Here is a 22683-nt window from a genome sequence, read left to right as displayed (position 1 = left end):
GGGTTGTCTGCCGGCCCTAGAACTACAACTCCCAGCATTCTCGCGGAGCCAGAACTACTTTTCCCGAAAGCCTGAGCGCGAGTCCGCCCCCCTCGCCCTCTTCGCGGTGACGGCAGGTAGAAACGATGTGGAGTCGCGGGTTCGCGAGGCTCCTGGCTTGTGAGGGCAGCAGCGGGCGCTGGCGACTCCCGGCCCCCGGGGGGCGTCTCTCTCAGGCGATGCGGAGAGGTGAGGAAAGGCCCCGAGGCGCCGCGCCCTGCTGGCCTGGCGCTCACCGCCCCTGGAAGAGGGCCGCCCGGGAGGTGGGGCTGGCGAGGCGCGGATTCAAACGATCGCCTTAGTTCGTCCTCGGAAAGAGCGGGGTCTCCCGGCGCTCGTCTCCTCGGTGCGGCCAGGTTCAGCGAGGCGGGTCGTGCCCACGCTCGGCCGTCTCCGTGGCCCGCCCGAGCTTGTGTCGGGGAGACGGACCGGTGAGCTCCGCCGCGGCCTCCCCGCGCCTTTCGAGGGTCTCGGCCGCCCGAGCAGCTGCGCCCAGCTGGTCCCGTGTCTGCAGGTCCTCGGCGACCCGACTCCGTCCGCGGGGCCCTTCTCCCCCCACACCCCTTGCAGGTGGGCCGCCTCGGAGCGGCGCCTCTGCTCCCCTCGGCGCCGCACCCCCACGTCCACAGCCCTCCGCGGGTCCGCCGGTGCTAGACGCGCCGCACCTCACGCTCAGCCAGGCCCCTGCCGGCTTTGGCTGCACAACCGCGTCTGCCTCCATGATACACATTCACGGGAAACGAGCAGTACGGAGTGGCTTTTTTTGTTGTTGTTTTGGCTGTTTGAATACTGGGACTCCACCCCAAACTTGGAGCTTTGTCGACTTTTAGAAATGCTTTGATTACGTACGCAAATGAGAACAGTATTTAAATGTTTTTTGCGTTTATTTATTTATTCCCTTTTGTTGCCCTTGTTTTATTGTTGTAGTTATTACTGATGTTGTTATTGATGATGTCGTTGTTGGATAGGACAGAGAGAAATGGAGAGAGGAGGGGAAGACAGAGAGGGAGAGAGAAAGACAGACACCTGCAGACCTGCTTCACCACTTGTGAAGCGACTCCCCTGCAGGTGGGGAGCCGGGGTTCGAACCGGGGTCCTTACGACCGTCCTTCCGCTTAACCCGCTGCGCTACCGTCCGACTCCCCATATTTAAATGTTTTTAGAGAATCAGCTTCAAAGCGCCTATCTGGAAAGTATATTACTATAGTAAACGTTAATTTCTAAAAATATATTTTTAATGATTTCTTTGAGTAGAGGCAGAAATTGAGAAGGAAGGGGGAGAGAGGGCGAGAGAAAGAGGAACACCTGCAGCCCTGATTCACCCCTGTTGAAGCTTCCCCGCTGCCGGGCACGTGCTAGGGTATGTGCGCCATAAACGTTAATTTTTCAGATTAACCCACTTGTTCTTGGAGAGACCACAAAGCTAGTGTGCTGTGTGTCTCATGACTAAACAAGAAGTTTACTAGATATGTACCGTCTACAGATAAGTTAAACTTGCTCGATAATGTTATCAAAACCTTGGCAAACCTTGACCTCAGAAATAGAAGGATCTTAATTATCTAGTCCAATTCCTTTTCTTTCAATATTTATTCCCTTTTTGTTGTCCTTGTTTTATTATTGTAGTTATCATTGTTGTAGTTGTTGGATAGGACAGAGAGAAATAGAGGAGGGGAAGACAGAGGGAGACACCGGCAGACCTGCTTCAACGCTGGTGAAGTGACTCCCCTGCAGGAGGGGAACCAGGGCTCGAACCGGGATCCTTACGCTGGTCCTTGCGCTTTGCACCACCTGAGCTTAACAACACTGTGCTACAGCCCAACTCCCTCAGTTCCTTTTCTAAAAATAAGAGGAGGCACAAAGGTAGTGTAGGGCCTGGGGAGACTGCTTAATGGTTATGTAAAAAGACTTCCAAGCATGAGGTCTCAGGTTTAATCCCTAGCACCACCATAAACTAGAACTGGGGGTGGGGGGTAATAATTTGTTTTCTGCCCTATGTGGTGAATTCCTGGTTTCCACACAAACTTAGCAGGAGCTCTAGGTGTTTTTAAAAATACAGATTCTGCCCCCAGATTTCCATTGCTTTTGACTCAAAGCTGCAGGGACTTGAGAGCCTCAGGCATGAAAGTCTTCAGAATAACCATTATGTTGTCTCCCTTCCCTATGTATCTCTTTGATTTTTCCTAAGTACCCTTTGTAACTCAGCTGTTGAGTAAATGGTATTTAAGTCTGTGAGCTGCTTTAGCAAATTATACCTGTGAAAAATGTTCTAGAACCTCATCTATGCCAGTTAGAGCACAAGTAATAATAACCTGGTTTTTCTACAAAACAAGATAGTTACTTAGCTCCTCCGAACCTGTTTTCCTCATCCATAACATAAAAAAAATGTAGTGTTCCTGGAGGTGGTACAGTGGCAACCATAAGGTCCTGAGTTCAATCCCCTGCAGCACATGTACCAGAGTGATGTCTGGTTCTTTCTCTCCACCTTTCTTATGAATAAATAAATAAATTCTGGAGTTTCAGGAAGATGGTGGACTGAGAAGCTGCTAGCAGTGTGAGCTCTGATCACATCTTCTAGAAACGGTTCCAGATGCCACCAGGATGCTGGCCAGGCTTCCCTGGATTGAAGACCCCACCAATGTGTCCTGGAGCTCAGCTTCCCCAGAGACACACCCTACTAGGGAAAGAGAGAGGCAGACTGGGAGTATGGACCGACCAGTCAACGCCCATGTTCAGCGGGGAAGCAACTACAGAAGCCAGACCTTTCACCTTCTGCAACCCTCAATGACCCTGGCTGGGTCCATACTCCCAGAGGGTTAGAGAATGGGAAAGCTATCATTGGAGGGGGTGGGTTATGGAGATTGGGTGGTGGGAATTGTTTGGAGTTGTACCCCCCCACCTTATGTTTTTGTTCATTAATCCTTTCTTAAATAAAAAATAAATAAATAAATTCTTTAAAAGATGTAAACTTATTTGTTAATAAGAGAGAGGGAACTAGAGCATCATTCTGCATATGTAGGCCAGGGACTGAACTTAGGACTTCATACTTCAACACTTTGTCCTCTGCACCACCTGCTGGACTATAATAATAGAAAAAAAAATTTAAAGAGTCTGAAAACAGTAAAATGTTATATAAATACTATTACTGATATTTTTCTTAACACCCAAATAAAAGACTGAACTTCCAGTTAAAGATAGGCAGCTAAGGGTACCAGTTATTACTCATACTGCCATTGTTATTTGAACTGTTAAGTCTACCCCCTTGTCTATTTTTTCCATTAGATCTGCTGACACAAAAAAATTATTATATCCTTCTATGTGATGCTCAAACCCCAAAAAGGTTGTTGACTTCTGTGATGATGTATGTTCAAAGCTGATATCCCCTCCCTTTTTTTCAAAGTTAATTAATTGAAGAGAAGGAACCAGGGCAGGGAAATAGCCCAGTGGATTAGAGCGTAGGAAATGCATGCCAAAGCACAAGGACTGGCGTAAGGATCCCAGTTCGAGCCCCCGGCTCCCCACCTGCAGGGAAGTCGCTTCACAGGCGGTGAAGCAGGTCTGCAGGTATCTGTCTTTCTCTCTCTCTCTCTCTGTCTTCCCCTCTTCTCTCCATTTCTCTCTGTCCTATCCAACAATGACGACATCAATAACAACAACTACAACAACAACAAAAAAGGGCAACAAAAGGGAATAAGTAAATAAATATAAAAAAATACTAAAGAGAATAAAACAGAATCTTGCTAGCATACATGGTGCCATGCATCAAATTCAACACCATACATTTTTCTAGTCCTCTGTGATAATGCTTTATCATGTCTGTGGGCCTACTGGTCCATATTAAAGAATTATGAAGGTATAGTGCCATAGCCATATATGATGTGTATGAGTTTTTGTTTAGATTTTTAAAATATATATATATTCATTTTAATGAGAGAGAGAGAGACCAGAGCACTGCTCAGATCTAGAGGCAAAAAAAGAAAAATGTATGGAAAATGATCATACTATATCTACATTTAAAACTGGGTAGTTATTAAAACAAGGCATTTATTTAAAACATAAGAAACCTCCCTAGGGCTTAAGTGCTGACATTAGTAAATATACCAAAATTTAAGTTAAAATCCCCTGATAGATTCAACAATAAAATATTGTGACCCAACACTGCTGAGCATTGGTCTGGATACTGAAGTTATAGTAATGAAAAGCACAGGACCTCATGGAGCTTACAGTTTAGTTCTAAGAAACAAACAGTAAACAACATTGTTTGAAATTATAACTAAGAACTATATAGGAAATAAACTGGGTACTGAAAAGAGTACAAGTATTGAAGGCTACTTTAGATGGGGATACAGGTGTACATTTTCATAGGACTTTCGAGTTGGGCAGTGTTGAGTGGCAGTGGTAACCACAGTTTTATGTAAATCATATTCCAAGCATAATCGGACAGCAGAACATTTCAGAAAGCTGAGAGGAGGAAAGAAGGTAATTGAATGTTTGCCATGTAAAAGTAATGTGGAGCCTTTTTCAGCTAAAGTTGGGATCTCCTAGGAGTTGATTATGCTGCTCAAGACTGCAGAATTTATGAGTAGCAATGTTGTAACTGAGGGAAGTGTTTTAGAGGCTAAAGTAAGATACTTCTATAAGAAAGTTAAAACAAAAACAAGAAAACATTGTTTTCTATTTACAGACTTCTTAACTACCACAACCAAAGAAGGATATGATATGAGGCGAGTGGACATAATTCCTTTAGAACAAAGGAAATTGACTTTTGATACCCATGTATTGGTTCAGGACTTGGAAACCCATGGTAAGAACTATGAACACTTTTTTTTTTTAGATTTTTATTTTCTTTATATATTTATTGGATAGAGACAGCCAGAAATTGAGAGGGAAGAGGGAGAATAGAGGAGAGAGAGAGACATCGCAGACGTGCTTCACTACTTAAAAAGCTTCCTTCCTGCAGGTGGGTACTGGGGGCTTGAACCTTGGCCTTATGCACTTATAATGTGTACTCAACCCAGGTGTGCCACTGCCCAGCCTGAAATGTTTCTTTTCTTTTTTTTCTTTTTTTATTATCTTTATTTATTGGATAGAGACAGGCAGAAAACGAGAGGGAAGGGGGAGATAGGGAGTGAGACAGAGAGACACCTGCAGTCCTGCTTTGCCACTTGCGAAGCTTTCCCCCTGCAGGCGGGGACCTGAGGCTCAAACCCAGGACTTTGTGCACGGTAACCAGTGCGCTCAACCAGGTGCACCACCACCGGCCCCCAGAATATGTTTCTTCAAAGAAAAAAAAATGGGGTCGGGCGGTAGCACAGAGGGTTAAGCAAAGCGCAAGGACTGGCGTTAAGATCCCGGTTCGAGCCCCCGGCTTCACAGGCGGTGAAGCAGGTCTTCAGGTGTCTTTCTCTCCCCCTCTGTCTACCCCTCCTTTCTCCATTTCTCTCTGTCCTGTCCAGGAACGAATAAAATCAACAATGGCAATAATAACCACAACGAGGCTACAACAAGGGCAACAAAAGGGGGGGAAAAATGGCCTCCAGGAGCGATGGATTCATGGTGCAGGCACTGAGTCCAGCAATAACCCTGGGGGAAAAATAATAATAACAGCATTCATGATGAATTGCTTAGTCAACACAGAATAAGTACCATCAAGAAAATAGAATTATTTTACAGTCCTGAAAATGATATGAGATAGGGGTCAGGTGGTGACACACCTGGTTGAAAATGATACGAGAATGCTAATGGTACTTCTAAGTGAAAAGAACATATGACATATATGCAGGATACTTTCAATTAAGTTTTATTTATTTTTTAAAAATATTTATTTCCTTTTTGTTGCCCTTGTTTTTATTGTTGTTGTAGCTATTGTTGATGTCTTCGTTGTTGGATAGGACAGAGAGAAATGGAGAGAGGAGGGGAAGATAGAGAGGGGGAGAGAAAGACACCTGCAGTTCTGGTAGCCCGACTCCCTCAATTAAGTTTTATGTGTGTGTTTTTTTATTTAATATAAATAAATAAGTTTTTTTAATATTTATGTATTTATTCCCTTTTGTTGCCCTTGTTTTTTATTGTTGTAGTTGTTATTGTTGTCGTCATTGTTGGATAGGACAGAGAGAAGGAGGGCAAGACAGAGGGGGAGAGAAAGATAGACACCTGCAGACCTGCTTCACCGCCTGTGAAGCGACTCCCCTGCAGGTGGGGAGCAGGGGGCTTGAACCGGGATCCTTATGCAAGTACCTGCATAAGAATCCCAGTTCAAGCCCCCGACTCCCCATCTGCAGGGGAGTCGCGTTACAGGTAGTAAAGCAGGTCTGCAGGTGTCTTGTCTTTCTCTCCCCTTCTCTGTCTTCCCCTCCTCTCTCCATTTCTCTCTGTCCTATCCAACAACAACATCAATAAATACAACAACAATAAAACAACAAGGGCAACAAAAGGGGGGAAAGCAAATTAATATATATATATATATATATATATATATATATATATATATATGGTAGATAGCATAATGGTTATGCAAACAGACTCTCATGCCTGAGACTCCAACGTCCCAGGTTCAATCCTCCACACCACCATAAGCCAGAACTGAACAGTGTTCTGGTAAAAAAAAAAAAAAAAAAAAAAAATATATATATATATATATATATATATATATATATATATATAAATGTAAAAGGTTGAATGGCAAAATAGCTCACCTAGATAATGCACCTGGTCTGCTATGTGTGTGACCCAGGTTTGAGCCTGGTCCCCACTGCATTAGAGGAGGGTTTGTTGCTGTAGTCTTTCCCTTTTTCTCTCTGTCTCTAAATGGGGGATAGAGGATGGGGAAGTCAGCTAGAAGCCAAGGTGGTTACAGAAACAAAATAAAAGTTGGGGTGGGGTGGGTGGTGGCTTACCCAGTAGAGCTTACATATCATGTGCAAGGACCCTGGTTCAAGCCCCCACCCCCAACTGCAGGGTGAAGCAATGATGCAGGAGTGTCTCTCTTCTGTCACTTTTATAAAAAATAATAAAAGGAAAGGGATGTGGGGAAAATGACTACATGCAACCACAGAACCACACAGACAGCAAACCCCAGCAAAATAGCCCAATGGCAAAAAAAAAAAAAGTTTTATGTGGGGGTGGTGGGATGAGTCTTCTGGGAGCCATAAATCCTGCAAGTGTGTAGTCTGAGGCCTGCACACTTGTTTGCTCACTCTAGGCATTTGGGGGAGGGGGATGTTAGCAATGGAATCACATCTGTGTAAGACCTTGAGCCTACCAAAAAAATGTAGAATATTTTTAGACTTTTAGAGTGAAAAAGAAGACTTAAAACTGAAAAGTAGGGGGTCAGGCGGTGGCTCAGTGGGTTAAGCGCATGTGGCACAAAGCGCAAGGACTGGCTGAAGGATCCCGGTTTGAGCCCCTGGCTCCCCACCTGCAGGGGAGTCGCTTCACGGGTGGTGAAGCAGGTCTGCAGGTGTCTATCTTTCCCCCCTCTTTGTCTTCCCCTCCTCTCTTTATTTCTCTCTGTCCTGTCCAACAACAAACAACGTCAACAATGGCAATAATAATAACCACAATGAAGCTACAACAACAAGGACAACAAAAGGGGGAAAAATGGCCTCCAGGAGCGGTGGATTCATGGTGCAGGCACTGAGCCCAGCAATAACCCTGGAGGTAAAAAACAAAAACAAAAATTGAGAAGTAATGTAAGTGAAGTAGGATTACAGTCATATTTAAGTTTAGCATATGTCAAAAAATAAAGTTAAGTGGAGAAGCAATTACAGAAGCCAGACCTTCCACCTTCTGCATCCCACAATGACCTTGGGTCCATACTCCCAGAGGGTTAAAGAATAGGAAAGCTATCAGGGGAGAGGATGGGATACAGAGTTATGGTGGTGGGAATTGTGCGAAGTTGTACCCCTCTTCTCCTATGGTTTGTCAATGTTTCCTTTTTATAAATAAAAATACATTTTAAAAATACAGAAAAAAAGTTACAAATGTTTGCAACAAACATGACTGTGAACTTAGAATCCATATGAGTAAAGGCTAAAAAGACACCTCAAACAAAAATGTAAGTAGCCAATAAATAGATGTAAATATCCTTGACTTCACTACCAACCAAGGAAATGCAAGTCTTTAAAATAGTGGGAGTCGGGCAGTAGTGCAGTGGGTTAAGCGCATGTGGCACAAAGCGCAAGGACTGGCATAAGGATTCTGGTTCGAGCCCCTGGCTCTCCACCTGCAGGGGAGTCGCTTCACAGGCGGTGAAGCAGGTCTGCAGGTGTCTGTCTTTCTCTCTCCCTCTGTCTTCTCCTCTCTCCATTTCTCTCTGTCCTATCTGACGACGACGACATCAGTAACAACAATAACTTATGACAACAATAAAAGAAGGGCAACAAAAAGGGAAAATAAATATTTAAAAAATTAAAATAAAATAGTAATACCATACCATTTTTTCCCCCTTTTGTTGCCCTTGTAGCTTCGTTGTGGTTATTATTATTGCCCTTGTTGACGCAATTCGTTGTTGGATAGGACAGAGAGAAATGGAGAGAGGAGGGGAAGACAGAGAGGGGGAGAGAAAGATAAGACACCTGCAGACCTGCTTCACCGCCTGTGAAGTGATTCCCCTGCAGGTGGGGAGCCGGGGGCTCGAACCGGGATCCTTAATGCCGGTCCCTGCGCTTTGCGCCACATGCACTTAACCCACTGCGCCACCGCCCGACCCCCCACCATACCATTTTTAACTGCAAAGGACAGAAGTAAGCTGGACCTCTATGGTAGATTACCATTTCTCTGTCTCTCAAGATACAGAATAGAAATTTGATCTGGCAGAGGTCTTAATGGTGTTCCATATATGTGAGACCCTGGGTTGTATCTTAATACCTTTACAAGAAGTAATAATAATCATGTATTATACCAAAGGACAGGACTTTGGGGAAGAAGGGGAAAAAAAATGGGATGAAGGAACCTAGGGGTCCTGGTGTCTGATAGGGGAGGGGACCCTAGATTGGGGGACTGAGTGTCTTCCAGACATATAGACACCTATCATGGGGAATGAGGGATTGTACTATGTGCCATTGACTATACTGTAAATTATTAGCCACCCAGTAAGAGCAAATAATAAAAATAAAAACAAAAACTTAACTAGTGATATTAGTGTCAGTGTAGGTGTAAGGAAATGGATCACTGTAAATTAAATTGTACAGTGCTTTTAGAAGGTTTAATTTCCCATTGGGAACATTTTTAAGTACAATTTAATATTGAGAAAATCTAGCTATTCTGATTTAACATGTGCCCTTGTTAATACATATATATATATATATATATATATATATATATATATATATATATATATATATATATATATATATATATATCTGCTGCCTACAGGATTTGACAAAGCCCAAGCAGAAACAATTGTATCAACATTAACTGCTCTGTCGAATGTCAGCCTAGATACTATTTATAAGGAGATGGTTACCCGGGCTCAACAGGTAATTTTTTTTTTTCATTTTTACTCCTTCAGACAATCTCATTAGACAGTATTTCTTACAACTTTACCTCCACTCACTAGCCTCCCATACATAGTTACATCTCCTTTTTTATTCTCTAAGGACAAAAAGAAAGAAATAAACATAAAACAACCAAAATCTTTCATCATGTGAGATAGATATACTTTAATAATGAGAGGGTGGTAGGTTGTTAGGAAAACAACTTTTCTGATAGAAAGTATACATTGGGGCTCAGTGGTGGCGCACCTGGTTAAGTGCATATATTACAATGCACAAAGACCCAGGTTCAAGCCCCAGTCCCCACCTGCAGAGAGGAAGTTTCACAAGTGGTAAAGCAGTGCTGCAGGTGTCTCTCTGTCTCTCCCTCTCTGTCTCCCCCTTCCTCTCAATTTCTGGCTATTTCTATCCAATAAATAAAAAGATTTAAAAAAAAAAGTATACCACAGTAGAAAAGCAAACTTTTCGGGAGTGGGGCAGTAGTGCAGCAGGTTAAGCACAAGTGGCGTAAAGTGTAAGGACCCCGGTTTGAGCCCCCAGCTCCCCACCTGCAGGGGAGTCACTTCACCGGCAGTGAAGCAGGTCTGCATGTCGTCCTGGGGAAAACTTTGGTAAGGGTTTGTGTTCTGTCTCTCTTCTAGAGCAATAAAGTTCCAGCAATGACAAAAACAAACAGAAAACAGTAGTGGCCACAACCAATCTGCTCATTTATATTCTGAATTCACTTATAATTCATAACCCATAAATTAAAATGATCCTACTTTTAATAGATTGGATTACTTAAGACTGAATATATGTTTCACTTAAGTTTTTAAAAAATCGACCCGTTATTTCATAGACTTTAAAATTTTTATTTCTTTCTTGAATAGAGACAGAAAAACTGAGAGGGAAGGGGATAGACACCTGCAGCACTGCTTGGCAAACTTGTAAAACTTTCAAGCTGTGGGTGGGGACTGGGAACTGTAACCCAAGTCCTTGTGCATTGTTACATGCACTCAACCAGTTGCCCCCTACCTAGCCCCCTTGTAGACTTTGAGTCACATATTGACTCCATAAGGAGGAAAGGATATTCCAGTTCTCTGAAATTTTCTATGGCAAAAAACAAAACAAAACCAAAAACCAAACTATTATTTGAAGAACTCTTAGAGGATAAATAAGGACTTCAGGGGATTTTAATGTGTGTGTGTGTGTGTATTTATTTTTAATATTTTTATTTACTTACCACATTGGAGAAATTCAGAGGAATGGGGAGACAGAAGGAGAGAGACACCTACAGTACTGTGAAGCTTCCCCCTGCAGGTGGGGACCTGGGGCTTGAACCTGGGTTCTTGTGCCTAGTAAGTAACATGTGCACTCAATCAAGTGTGCCCCCACCTGATGCCCATCCCCTCCCCTTTTTTTTTTCTGAAAAAAGGGTAGATAATTTCTCTTTTTTAAGAAGGGCTTTTCCTTCTTTGAGTCTCTTGCTCCATTACATTCTGACATTTCAGATGTAAAGGTTTCATGTTTTATCTGATTTTAACTTAGCTGAGCAACATTATAGCTGGTAACATGACAAAAAATTATTTCAAGTTTCATTGAAACAATTCCTTGTAAAAAATAATGTCATCTGGGAGTCAGTCAGTAGCGCAGCAGGTTAAGTGCACATGGTGCAAAGCGCAAGGACTGGCATAAGGATCCCGGTTCAAGCCCCCGGCTCCTCACCTGAAGGGGAGTCGCTTCACAAGCATTGAAGCAGGTCTGCAGGTGTCTGTGTTTCTCTCCCCTTCTCTGTCTTTCCATCCTCGCTATCCTATCCAACAATGACGACATCAACAATAATAACTACAACAACAATAAAAACAACAAGGGCAACGAAAAGGAAATAAATAATAATAATGTAATCTAGGGGGCTGGGCGGTGGCACAGTGGTTAAGCACACATGGCACGGAGCACAAGGACCGGCATAAGGATCCTGGTTGGAGCCTGTGGCTCCCCACCTGCAGGGGAGGTGAAGCAGGTCTGCAGGTGTCTATCTTTCTTTCCCCCCCTCTGTCTTTCCCTCTTCTCTTGATTTCTCTGTCCTAACAACAACAATATCAATGGCAAAAAAAAAGTCATCTCATATATTATTATATATTTTTTGTTTTGCTTTCTAGGAAATCACAGTACAACAGCTGATGGCACATTTGGACTCCATCAGAAAAGACATGGTTATCCTAGAGAAAAGTGAATTTGCAAACCTGAGAGCAGAGAATGAGGTGATACACATTTCAATTTATTGCTATCAATAACTGGCCTCCCAAGGCTCCTATCTGGTGATTAATAGGAATAAATAATATATATGGTTATTTAAATTTTTTTATTTCCTTTTTTTTTTATTGTTGTAGTTGTTCTTGTTGTTGGATAGGACAGAGAGGAATGGAGAGAAGAGGGGCAAAGAAAGACACCTGCAGACCTGCTTCACTGCCTGTGAAGCGACTCCCCTGTAGGTGGGGAGCCCGAGGCTTAAACCGGGATCCTTATGCTGATCCTTGCACTTTGCACCACGTGTGCTTAACCTGCTGCACTACTGCCCAGCTCCCAATTTATATGGTAGTTGTTAGGCAAAAATCCCACTAGGAGTTCTACAAACAAATTCCACTTTCTTGTATATTAAAGAATTATAGTAAGATAAGTGGAAAAATCTTTGAGCTCTACATAGAAAATTTATAGTATATTTTATAATTTAATCTCAGCCAGAAATAATGTAGCAGTTTCCATTTTATTTGATTTGATACTAACCTCCCTGCAGTTTAAGAAATAGTTTTGTTTGGTTATGTTTGGATTTTTTTTTTTTTTGTCTCCTTGGTTGTCACTGGGGCTTGGTGCCTGCATTATAAATCCACTGCTTCTGGAGGCCATTTTTCCCATTTTTTGTTGCCCTTGTTGTTGTATAGGACAGAGAAGTCAAGAGAGGAGGGGAAGACAGACACCTGCAGACTTGCTTCAACGCTTGTGAAGCGACCCCTCCAGCTGGGGAGCCAGGCGCTTGAACTGGGGTCCTTTCTCCGGTCCTTGCACTCGGCACCATGTGCTATTAACCCGCTGCACTATGCCTGCCCTTCTGGATACTGTTTATTTATTTATTTATTTTATTTATTCTCTTTTGTTGCCCTTGTTTTATTGTTGTAATAATTATTATTGCTGTCATTGTTCTTGGATAGGACAGAGAGAAATGGAGAGAGGTGGGGAAGACAAGGGGGGGGAGAGAAAGATAGACACCTGTAGACCTGCTTCACTGCTTGTGAAGAGGCTTCCCTGCAGGTGGGGAGCCGGGGGCTCGAACTGGGATCCTTATGCCGGCCCTTGCGCTTTGCGCCATCTGCGCTTAACCGGTGGTGCTACCACCCGACTCCTGATACTGTTGTTTTTTAACCAGAGCACTGCACAGTGTTGATTTATAGCACTGATGAGGATTAAACTTGGAATTTCTGAACCTCAGTCATGAAATTCTTTTTGCATAGCCATGATGCTCTCTCCCTAACTCCCCCAACCCTCACCCCCCAAAAAAAGTGTTTTTAATGTTTTAAAAGAAAGGCGAAGTAGATAGCGTAATGGTTATGTGAAGAGATCCTCATGCCTAAGGTTCCAAAATCCCAGATTCAGTCTCCTGCAACCACCATAAGCCAGAGCTGAGCAGTACTCTGGGAGTAAAAAATATTATTGTAAAAAATAAAAAATATTATTGTAAAAAATAAAAAAATATTATTATTGTAAAAAATAAAAAATATTATTGTAAAAAAATATAATATGTCCTATGGTCTTGTCAGTATTTCCATTTTATAAATAAAAATTTAAAAATTAATTTAAAAATTTTTGTTTTAAAATTATAGTAAAGAGAAAAAATGTAATTCAAGGGGCCAGGGAGTGGAACACCTGGACATGTTACAGTGCTCAAATATCCCAGTTTAAGCCTCTGGCTCCCTCTACCTGTAGGGAGAAAGCTTTTCAAGTGATGAAGCACTACTGCAGGTGTCTCTTTCTCCTCACCCCCAACTTCCTCTTAATTTCTCTGTTGCTATCCATTAAATAAATTAAAAATACGTAATTTGGAAATAATTGTGCTATCTATTATCTTAAGTATTAAAACTGTAGTATTAATCACTTTTTCCAAAGTAGAACACTAGAACAAATACATCTTGTGCATTTTTTTTTTTTTTTTTTTTTTTACTAGAGCATTGGTCAGCTCTGGTTTATGGTGGTGCGGGGGGATTGAACCTGGGACTTCAGAGCCTCAGACGTGAGAGTCTTTTTGCATACCCATTATGCTATCTACCCATGCCCCTGTCTTGTGTACTTTTTAAATCAAATTCTATACTAGAAATCTATAGGGGGCTTGGAGATAACATAATGGCTATGCAAAAACACCTTCAGTCCTTTTGCTCCATGGTTTAATCCCTAGCATCATCACAAGCCAGGACTGAGCAGTGCTCTGGTTAAAACCAAAAACTTACAATGAAATCCATAGATTGTCCTTTTATTTTTTACTTTTCTAATCCATGGTTTCAGGTTGTTGGTTTTTTAAAACCATAATACTAATTTTGATATTAATGCTAATTGAATGTAATCTGTCTTATACCTAGAAAATGAAAATTGAATTAGAACACGTTAAGCAACAACTAATCGTAAGTGAACCTTTTTTCCCCACTTCAATACTTCATCGGTTTCAGAATATTCCTTATAAGATCATTTAAAAAATGTATTTCTTTGCTTTAAAGAATGAAACCAGTCGAATCAGAGCAGATAATAAACTGGACATCAACCTAGAAAGGAGCAGAGTAACAGATATGGTAGTGTGCTTTTAAATGTATTTTCTTTGTGACTTACTCCTTTTAAATTCCCTTTATTCATTTTTTTAACCTCCTGATTTCCCATAATCTTTAGTTTACAGATCAAGAAAAGAAACTTATGGAAGCAACCACAGAATTTACGAGAAATGTAAGCTAGTATATAACTGTTTTTTATGTATATTATTGTATAAATTTTGGGACTGATAGGTGGCTCACATGATAGACCTCACATGGTACCATGCAAGAGTTTTGAGCCCACCTGCAGGGGGGAACATCATGAGAGGTGCAGTAGTGCTATGGTGTTTCTCCTTCTTGCTCTTTCTTTCTCATCCTCTATTTAGACAAAAGAAAAATTGCTCACTGGGATCAGGCAGTGGCACACGCTATAGAGCACATGCTACCATTCTCAAGGACCCAGGCTCAGACCCCTGGTTTTCACCTGTAGGGCTGACGTGTCACAAGCAGTAAAGCTGTCTCAATTGCCTTTAATTTTTTTAAAATAAATTATTTATTTTCCTCCTTTGGTTGCCCTTGTTGTTTATCATTGTTGTTGTTATTGTTGTTATTGTTGTCGTCATTGTTGGATAGGACAGAGAGAAATGGAGAGAGGGGGGGAGAGAAAGCAAAAGAGCAAGTCTGTGAAGCGAACCCCCTGCAGGTGGGGGTCCAGGGGCTCTAAACTGGGATTCTTATGCCAGCCCTTGCGCTTCACACCATGTGTGCTTAACCTGCTGGGCCTACCGCCCAGCTCCTGGCCTTTAAGATTTAAAAATAATAATTTTTTTATTTGGGGCTGGGTGGTCACACCTGGTTGAGTGCATACATGATAGTGCACAACTATATGAGTTCAAGCTTCTGGCCCCCACTTGCAGCCAGGAAGCTTCATGAGCTGTGAAAGAGTACCACAAGTCTCTTCCTCTCTCTCCCTTTCCTCTCAACTTCTGTCTCTATACAGAGTAACATATTTTTAAAAAAATTAAGTGCTTTTGTCAGATACTAATTCTATTACTTTTTACTTTTCATAAGTAAGTGAGGTAGGCAGATGCTCTTACCAACTTGGAAAATGAAGCACAGAGAGGTTAAGGTCTCACAGATGGGCAGTGGTAGAGCCAACATAAAATGTAGCTTTTAAACTCCACACTCATACTAACTGTATACTTTCTCAAAATCCTAAGTTTTGATCATTACTTATTCTCTATGGTTTGTGTGTAAACCCCAGCTTGTGCTTTTTCTTGAGAGGTCTAAAAGAAGAGACATCACTGTTTGTTTCTTTCTTTCCTTTTTTTTTTTTTTTTTTTTGTTTTTGTCTCCAGGGTTATTGCTGGGGCTTGGTGCCTGCACTACAAATCCACTTCTCCTGGAGGCCATTTTTTTCCTTTTGTTGCCCTTGTTGCTTGTCATTGTAGTTATTTTTATTGTTGTCGTTGAGTAAGACAGAGAAACCTAGAGAGGAGGGGAAAACAGAGAGGAAAGAAAGACACCTGCAGACCTGCTTCATTGCTTGTGAAGTGACCCCCCTACAGGTGGGGAGCTGGGGGTTCAAATTGGGATCCTTTCTCTGGTCTCTGCACTTTGCGCCATGTGTGCTTAACCCACTGAGCTACTGCCCAGCCCCCACTGTTTCTTATACAGCATATCTTCAGTGTCTGTCATTTCATTATAACATAGGTAAGAAAAAAAAAATTCTGCCAACAGTAAACTCAACTTATCTAGGGACCTACATATGTTATAATTCATTTCACATAAAGTCAAGATTTCATTTACTATGATTTAGTAGAAATCACATTTGTCATTCTAAGCATTCTGTTCTTTATAATTTTTGGTCAGATGAAAGAGATAAATAAGGAAGTCATATTTTCTCACAGCTAATTTCTAATTTCTCATCTTCTTTTCCTACCCACCCCCTCAACTCCTATGCACAGAGCATTCATGTTACCAACTAGGATTTCTTCCTTTTCCTTTAATATTGGTGCTCCTCATATTATAAATCTTATTTTTGGGGAGTCAGGCGGTAGCACAGCAGGTTAAGCACATGTGGCGCAAAGCACAAGGACTGGCATAAGGATCCAAGTTTGAGCCCCTAGGGGACTCCTGTAGGGGAGTCGCTTCACAGGTGATGAAACAGGTCTGCAGGTGTCTATCTTTCTCTCCCCTTCTCTGTCTTCCCCTCCTGTCTCCATTTCTCTCTGTCCTATCCAACAACAACGACTTCAATAACAACAATGAAACAAAAAGGGCAACAAATGGGAATAAATAAATATTAAAAAAGAAGAAAAACTTTTTTGTTGTTCCTTTTGCAAAATGAATTTAAGCATTTAAAGTTTTAATTAAAATGCTGTCTGGAAGTTGTAGTATATATACACAATGGAATACTACTCAGCTATAAAAAATGGTAACTTCACCGTTTTCAGCTGATCTTGGATGGACCTTGAAAAAATCATGTTGAGTGAACTAAGTCAGAAACAGGAGGGTGAATATGGGATGATCCACTCTCAGGCAGAAGTTGAAAAACAAGATCATAAAAGAAAACACAAGTAGAACCTGAAATGGAATTGGCATATTGCCCCCAAGTAAAAGACTCTGGGGTGGGTGGGTGGGGAGAATACAGGTCCATGAAGGATGATAAATGACATAGTGGGGGTTGTATTGTTAAATGGGAAACTGGGGAATGTTATGCATGTACAAACTATTGTATTTACTGTTGAATGTAAAACATTAATTCCCCAATAAAGAAATAATAAAAAAAAAGATTGGCTTTTGAACACTGAACCATAAAAAAATAAATTCCAAAAAAAAAAAAAATGCTGTCTGGACTTTATATACAAAGTGATAGTTCTGTGACATTTTTTTCCCATTTTCTTTCTCATATATTTATGGCTGAAATATCTTATTATGAGTCTCTTAATTGAATGGGATAATCCTAAGAAATAGTCTTCAAATACCAAAGTAGGAGTCAGTTTGTAAAGTTTGTTATTTTGATATATCACTGCACTTTTATTGTTTTCCTAATTAAGATTTTCACAATACATTGGCCCTAAGTGAAGCTTTCTAATTTTTTCTTTTTGTTTTAATATTTTTAAACATACATTTATTTATTTATTTATTTATTTATTTACCAGAGCACTGCTGGTTATGGTCGTGCTGGGGACTGAACCTAGGACTTTGGAGCCTCAGGCATGAGAGTTTCTTTGTATAACCATTATGCTATCCAACCGCACCCAAAACATATATTTATTTTACTTGATAGGACAGAGAGAAATTGAGAGGGGAGAGGGGTAGAGAGGGAGAAAGACACCTGCAGCACTGCTTCATTGTTTGTGAAACTTTCCTCCTGCAGGTGGGGACCAGTGGCTTGAACCCAGGTCCACTTAACTAAGTGCATACCTCCCAGCCCCTTAAATATTTTTTTACATAGCATGTTGACAAAATATAATTGCCTTATTTTATAATTTTACTTGCTCTTATTTATTCTTACAGGATACCAAAACCAAAAGTATTATTTCAGAAACTGGTAATAAAATTGATACTGAAATTGCTTCTTTAAAAACACTGATGGAATCTAACAAGCTTGAAACAATTCGTTATCTTGCAGGTAAGACTGTCAGAGAAAGGAATTAATATCATTCAGTTTTCTTTGTTAGCTTCTACTCCTCAAGGTAACCAGCTCTGGCTGGCACAGAAAACAAAGAAGCCATAGGGCACATGTTACAGTGTGCAAAGCCTTGGTTCAAGCCCCAAGTCCCCACTTGCAGGGCAGAAGTTTCAGAAGCAGTGGAATAGTGCTGCAAGTGTCTCTCCCCTCTTTCTCTTTCTTCCCTCTCAATTTTTCTATATCCTAAATAAATTAAAAAAAAAAAACAAAACAAAGAAGTAGGGGCTGGGTGGTGGTGCACCTGGTTGAGCATACATGTTACAGTGCTCAAGAACCCGGGTTCAAGCACCCGGTCCCCACCTGTAAGGGGAAAGCTTTGCGAGTGGTGAAGCAGGGCTGCAGATATCTCTTTCTGTCTCTCTCCCTTCCCGTCACCCCCTTCCCTCGAAATTTCTGGCTGTCTCTATCCAATAAATAAAGATTTTTATGACTTGGTCACCTGTAGTGCTTGAAAAGTATAAACTCAGGGCTGGGGGTACAGCATAATACATACATGTAAACTTAATAGGCAATACCTTTTTTAAGAGAGCAACAGAGAAAAAGAGACCATAGCACCATTTTTAATTATACTGCTTTCAATTTTTATTATACTACTTTTGAATTAAATCATTAATTTTTAGTTAAAATATATTACCCTCTAAAAGGTAAAGTAGCACTTGGCCAGGGTCTGTTAATGGATGACTGGATAAAGGTTCTTCCTAACTCTCTGGGGCCCTGTAATTTGGTCAGTATGTGACAAATCATCTAATTTTGGAGACAGCTGTTCTTGAATTGATTGGATTCAAGGTAGCTAGTTATTGTTCCTCCTTTGTCTGCTATGGTTTATTATTCCTTATCTCCATTCTAGAACTCAGTAACTCTACTCAAGTTCTCTTGGTAGAGCAGTGCAATAAATAAAATACATTTTCTAATGTGGAATACCTATTTTATCTTTGTATCACTTTATACTTGTGTTTGTCTTAGTTTCCCTAGTAGGAAATTACAAGTTACCCAGTAAACTTATTCTCAAGTTATTGCCTGTCGGGCAGGCAAAATAGCTCACTTAGATAGTACACCCCTTTGTCATGTGAGCAATCCAGGTTTCAGCCTGACCCCCACTGCATCGAAGGAAGCTTTGGTGCTGTGGCTTCTTTCTCGTCTCTCTGCTTCTCACTCTGGGGGTGTCACTACTAATAAAACAAAGACTCATAGAACAGATTAGTAGTTACCAGAGGAAAAAGAAAAAATATGTGGTTACTGACAGAAGTTAGACTTTGGAAAGTAAGCATGATGTAGTGTATAAAATGTCAAAATATAATATTGTACACCTGAAATTTAACTAGTGTTATATACCAGTATGTAAATACAGTAAAAGTTTTCACTTAATCTTTAACTAATTGTTAATGCTGGTAGTGACTTTAAACAATTCTATAGATTCTAAGTAATATAAAAGTCTACATTTTATAGTGATTGTCATTCTTAATTATTTTTTTTTTTTACAACACTTTATTTTTTAGTGAAAGAGAGCTACAGAGAGAGAACGGAGCTTTACTAAGCATTGGCTTAATGGTGGTTTGAACCTGGGACCTCAAGAGTCTCAGGCAAGAGTCTTTATATAAACATTATGCTGTCTCCCCTGCCCTCTTAGTCTGGTTTAAGGCACAGGAACCGTTTAAGAAGAAACGATATTTAATCAGGTCCTAAAAGATGTCTTTTATCTCTGGCTTAATTTCTAAGGAATGCAAAAACATTGTCAGAAATTAATTTCATGGGCTGGGGAGAAAGCATATTGCTCATGCAAAAGACTCTCATACCTGGAGCTCTGGGGTTACAGATTCAATCCCTAGCACCACCATAAGCCAGAGCTGAGCAGTGTGTTGGTTCATGTCTTCTCTCTATATATATCTATATAAAAAAAGAAACTGATTTCATTTTCTTTCCTTTGCTCTTCATTTAAATTGAAGGTGACATTATTCTGTTTATCTCTGCAAAATAATAATGACAAATGAATGACTGGCAACATGGTTTCTTTTTTTTCTCACAGCATCAGTGTTTACTTGCTTGGCAATAGCATTGGGATTTTATAGAATCTGGAAGTAGCATTGAAATTACACTACTACCACATGTTGTTAGCGTCTTAAACATTATGTCTGAAGGTAAAGTACATATGGATTGTGGGGCCACCAAGCAGAAAACATGCCTGTTTATGAGGTCCTGGGTTCCAGTCTAGGCACCACACAGGAGCACCATGGACTGGAAGAATGCTATTGTGGCATCTCCCTCTCAGAAATAAAAAAATTAATAGAAGAATAAAAACTCAGGCCGGGGAGACCACTCAGAATTGTTGTGTAGGTGCAAGGCCCTGGATTCATCCCTGGCACTGCATTTTGTTAAGTACTTGCGAACTGGGGAAAAAATGTTTTAGAATGGGGTGATGTATTTTTGTCTTCATTTTATTATATTAGAAAGTTCAAAACCTGACTAATGAGACAGAAGGGTCTGTCTTCTTGATAGTCCTTGGATACTGAGTGAGAATTTTCTTGTGTTAGCTTGAACAGCTGTGTAATTTATATAGAATTTTTGTTATTTGCTGCATTTGAAAATTGTTTCCAAGACTACATATTTGTTACTGCACTCAACTTTACTGATAATTATTGCACAACTATATTGTCATAGAAAATACTAATAAAGTTGTTTGGAATTTTAAATTATGTTTAGTTATTGTTGCAGAGAAATAGAACAAAAAATTTTAAAATAATGTATGCCCTAGTGTGAGTATATGGCACTTACTATGAAATCAGTAGTTACCAAGTCTTGAGTTCTATTACATTTTTTAAATATACTATTTATTATTGGATAGAGACAGAAATTGAGATGGGTGAGGTGATAGCTATATGGAAAGAGACAGACACCTGTAGCTCTGCTTCACCACTCATGAAACTTTCCCCCTGTAGAGGGGGATCAAGGGCTTGAACATAGGTCCTTGTACACTGTAATGTGTGTGCTTAATTAACCAGGTGCACCACTGCCTGGCCTCCCTTATTACTACATTTTTAAAATATTTATTCCCTTTTTGTTGCCCTTGTAGTTTTTATTGTTGTAGTTATTATTGTTATTGATGTAGTTATTGTTGGATAGGACAGAGAGAAATGGAGAGAGGAGGGGAAGACAGAGGGGGAGAGAAAGATAAGACACCTGCAGACTTGCTTCACCAACTGTGAAGCCACTCCCCTGCAGGTGGAGAGCCAGGGGCTCGAACCAGGATTCTTAACGCTGGTTCTTGCGCTTTGCGCCACCTGTGCTTAACCCACTGTGCTACCGCCCGACTCCCCCATTACTACATTCTTATCACTCACTTAAATTCACCAAACATCTATTAATAGTCAGTCTCTACCCGAGATTTATGGAGAAATTGTTTTTCTCTTATTTTTCTAGTACTGGACCTTCTAAACTTACTCTCATATCTACCAATAATGTATGGGTAGTATCAGGGAAAGTACAAGCTTTCCCTGAGCACTGTTCAACTGGCCTACCGTGGTGCAGGGGACTAAACATGGAAGCTCAGAACCTCAGGCGTGAGAGTCTTTTTACATAACCATTATGTTATCTCCCTTGCCTCAAAATAATGTTGTTGTTGTTGTTGTTGTTTTTTAATATTTACTGGATAGAGGCAAATTGAGAAAGAAAGAAAGAAAGAAAGAAAGAAAGAAAGAAAGAAAGAAAGAAAGAAAGAAAGACACCTTTAGCACTGCTTCAGCACTTGCTTTTCCCCTGAAGGTTGGGACCAGCAGCCTGAACCAGGGTCCTTGTGCATTGTACCATGTGCATTCAGCTGGGTGTGCTACTGCCCTCCCTCCATATAACTTTTTCTTTATCTTTATTTATTGGATAGAGACAGCCAGAAATCGAGAAGGAAGCGGGGGGTGATAGGGAGAGAAACAGACACCTGCAAAACTGCTTCACCACTGGTAAAACCTTCCCCCCTGTAAGTGGGGACCAGGGGCTTGAACCTGTGTCCTTGTGCACTGTAGTATGTGTACTCAACCAGATATGCCAACACCTGGCCCCAAATAACTTTTTCATCTGACCTGTTTATTCAGATCAAAAAGCTAGGGCTCAATAAGTGCAAAACGTTTCAAGAAAAAAATCCCAGCCAGGGATGAGTCAATATACACAAATCAATATTAAATCAATTGACAAACAGGAAATTAAAAAAATTTAAAACCATGATTCATAAATGTCAAAAAAAAAGAAAACACTTGATAAGATTCAACATCAATTTATGATAAGGACTAGGAATTTGGGGGTAGGGACCAGGTGGTAGCACACTGGGGTAAGTGCATAGTGTGAAGCACAAGGACCTGGTTTGAGTGCCCAGCTCCCCACCTGCAGGAGGGTTGCTTCACAAACAGTGAAGCAGGTCTGCAGGTGTCTATCTCTTCCTGTCTCTACCTTCCCCTCTCCCTCAATTTCTCTCTGTCCTACCCAACAACAGTAGCAGTAGTAACAACAACAATGGGGAAAAAAAAGAATCTGGAGATAGAAGGAACATTCCGGGGAGAATACAAGTCCAGGAAGGATTGAGAGGACCTAGTGGGGGTTGTATTGTTATATGGGAAACTGGGGAATGTTATGCATGTACAAACTATTGTACTTACTGTTGAATGTAAAACATTAATTCCCCAATTAAAAATAATAATAAAACAATAAA

At 40.8% G+C, this 22683-nt stretch overlaps 1 protein-coding gene across 3 annotated transcripts; it reads left to right on the top strand.

Annotated features, from left to right (window-relative positions):
- The first annotated feature begins 2 nt into the window (after positions 1–2).
- Positions 3–20680, top strand: CCDC90B (coiled-coil domain containing 90B). Of its 3 annotated transcripts, XM_016194502.2 has the most exons (9): positions 3–228; positions 4721–4840; positions 9412–9515; positions 11669–11770; positions 14135–14176; positions 14270–14341; positions 14436–14489; positions 17819–17933; positions 20017–20680. In XM_016194502.2, the coding sequence occupies exons 1-9, from the start codon at positions 126–128 to the stop codon at positions 20070–20072; spliced, it is 768 nt and encodes a 255-aa protein (XP_016049988.1). In that variant the 5' UTR covers positions 3–125; the 3' UTR covers positions 20073–20680. The 3 variants fall into 3 exon arrangements, with proteins under 3 accessions (XP_016049988.1, XP_060032734.1, XP_060032735.1); XM_060176751.1 differs by lacking the exon at positions 9412–9515 and having other exon boundaries at positions 94–228; XM_060176752.1 differs by lacking the exons at positions 4721–4840; positions 9412–9515 and having other exon boundaries at positions 94–228.
- Positions 20681–22683: the final 2003 nt, after the last annotated feature.

This window comes from Erinaceus europaeus, chromosome 17, assembly GCF_950295315.1.
Source record: "Erinaceus europaeus chromosome 17, mEriEur2.1, whole genome shotgun sequence".
NCBI classification, from domain to species: domain Eukaryota; kingdom Metazoa; phylum Chordata; class Mammalia; order Eulipotyphla; family Erinaceidae; genus Erinaceus; species Erinaceus europaeus.
The sequence above is the reverse complement of the archived record's forward strand: the minus strand, read 5'-3'. Positions and strand labels throughout refer to the sequence as shown.

Coding starts and splice junctions, on each gene's coding strand:
- CCDC90B (XM_016194502.2), top strand. CDS start 126: ATGTGGAGTCGCGGGTTCGCGAGGCTCCTGGCTTGTGAGGGCAGCAGC. Junction 9,516..11,668: donor TGGTTACCCGGGCTCAACAG/GTAATTTTTTTT, acceptor TTTGCTTTCTAG/GAAATCACAGTACAACAGCT. Junction 14,490..17,818: donor CCACAGAATTTACGAGAAAT/GTAAGCTAGTAT, acceptor TTATTCTTACAG/GATACCAAAACCAAAAGTAT.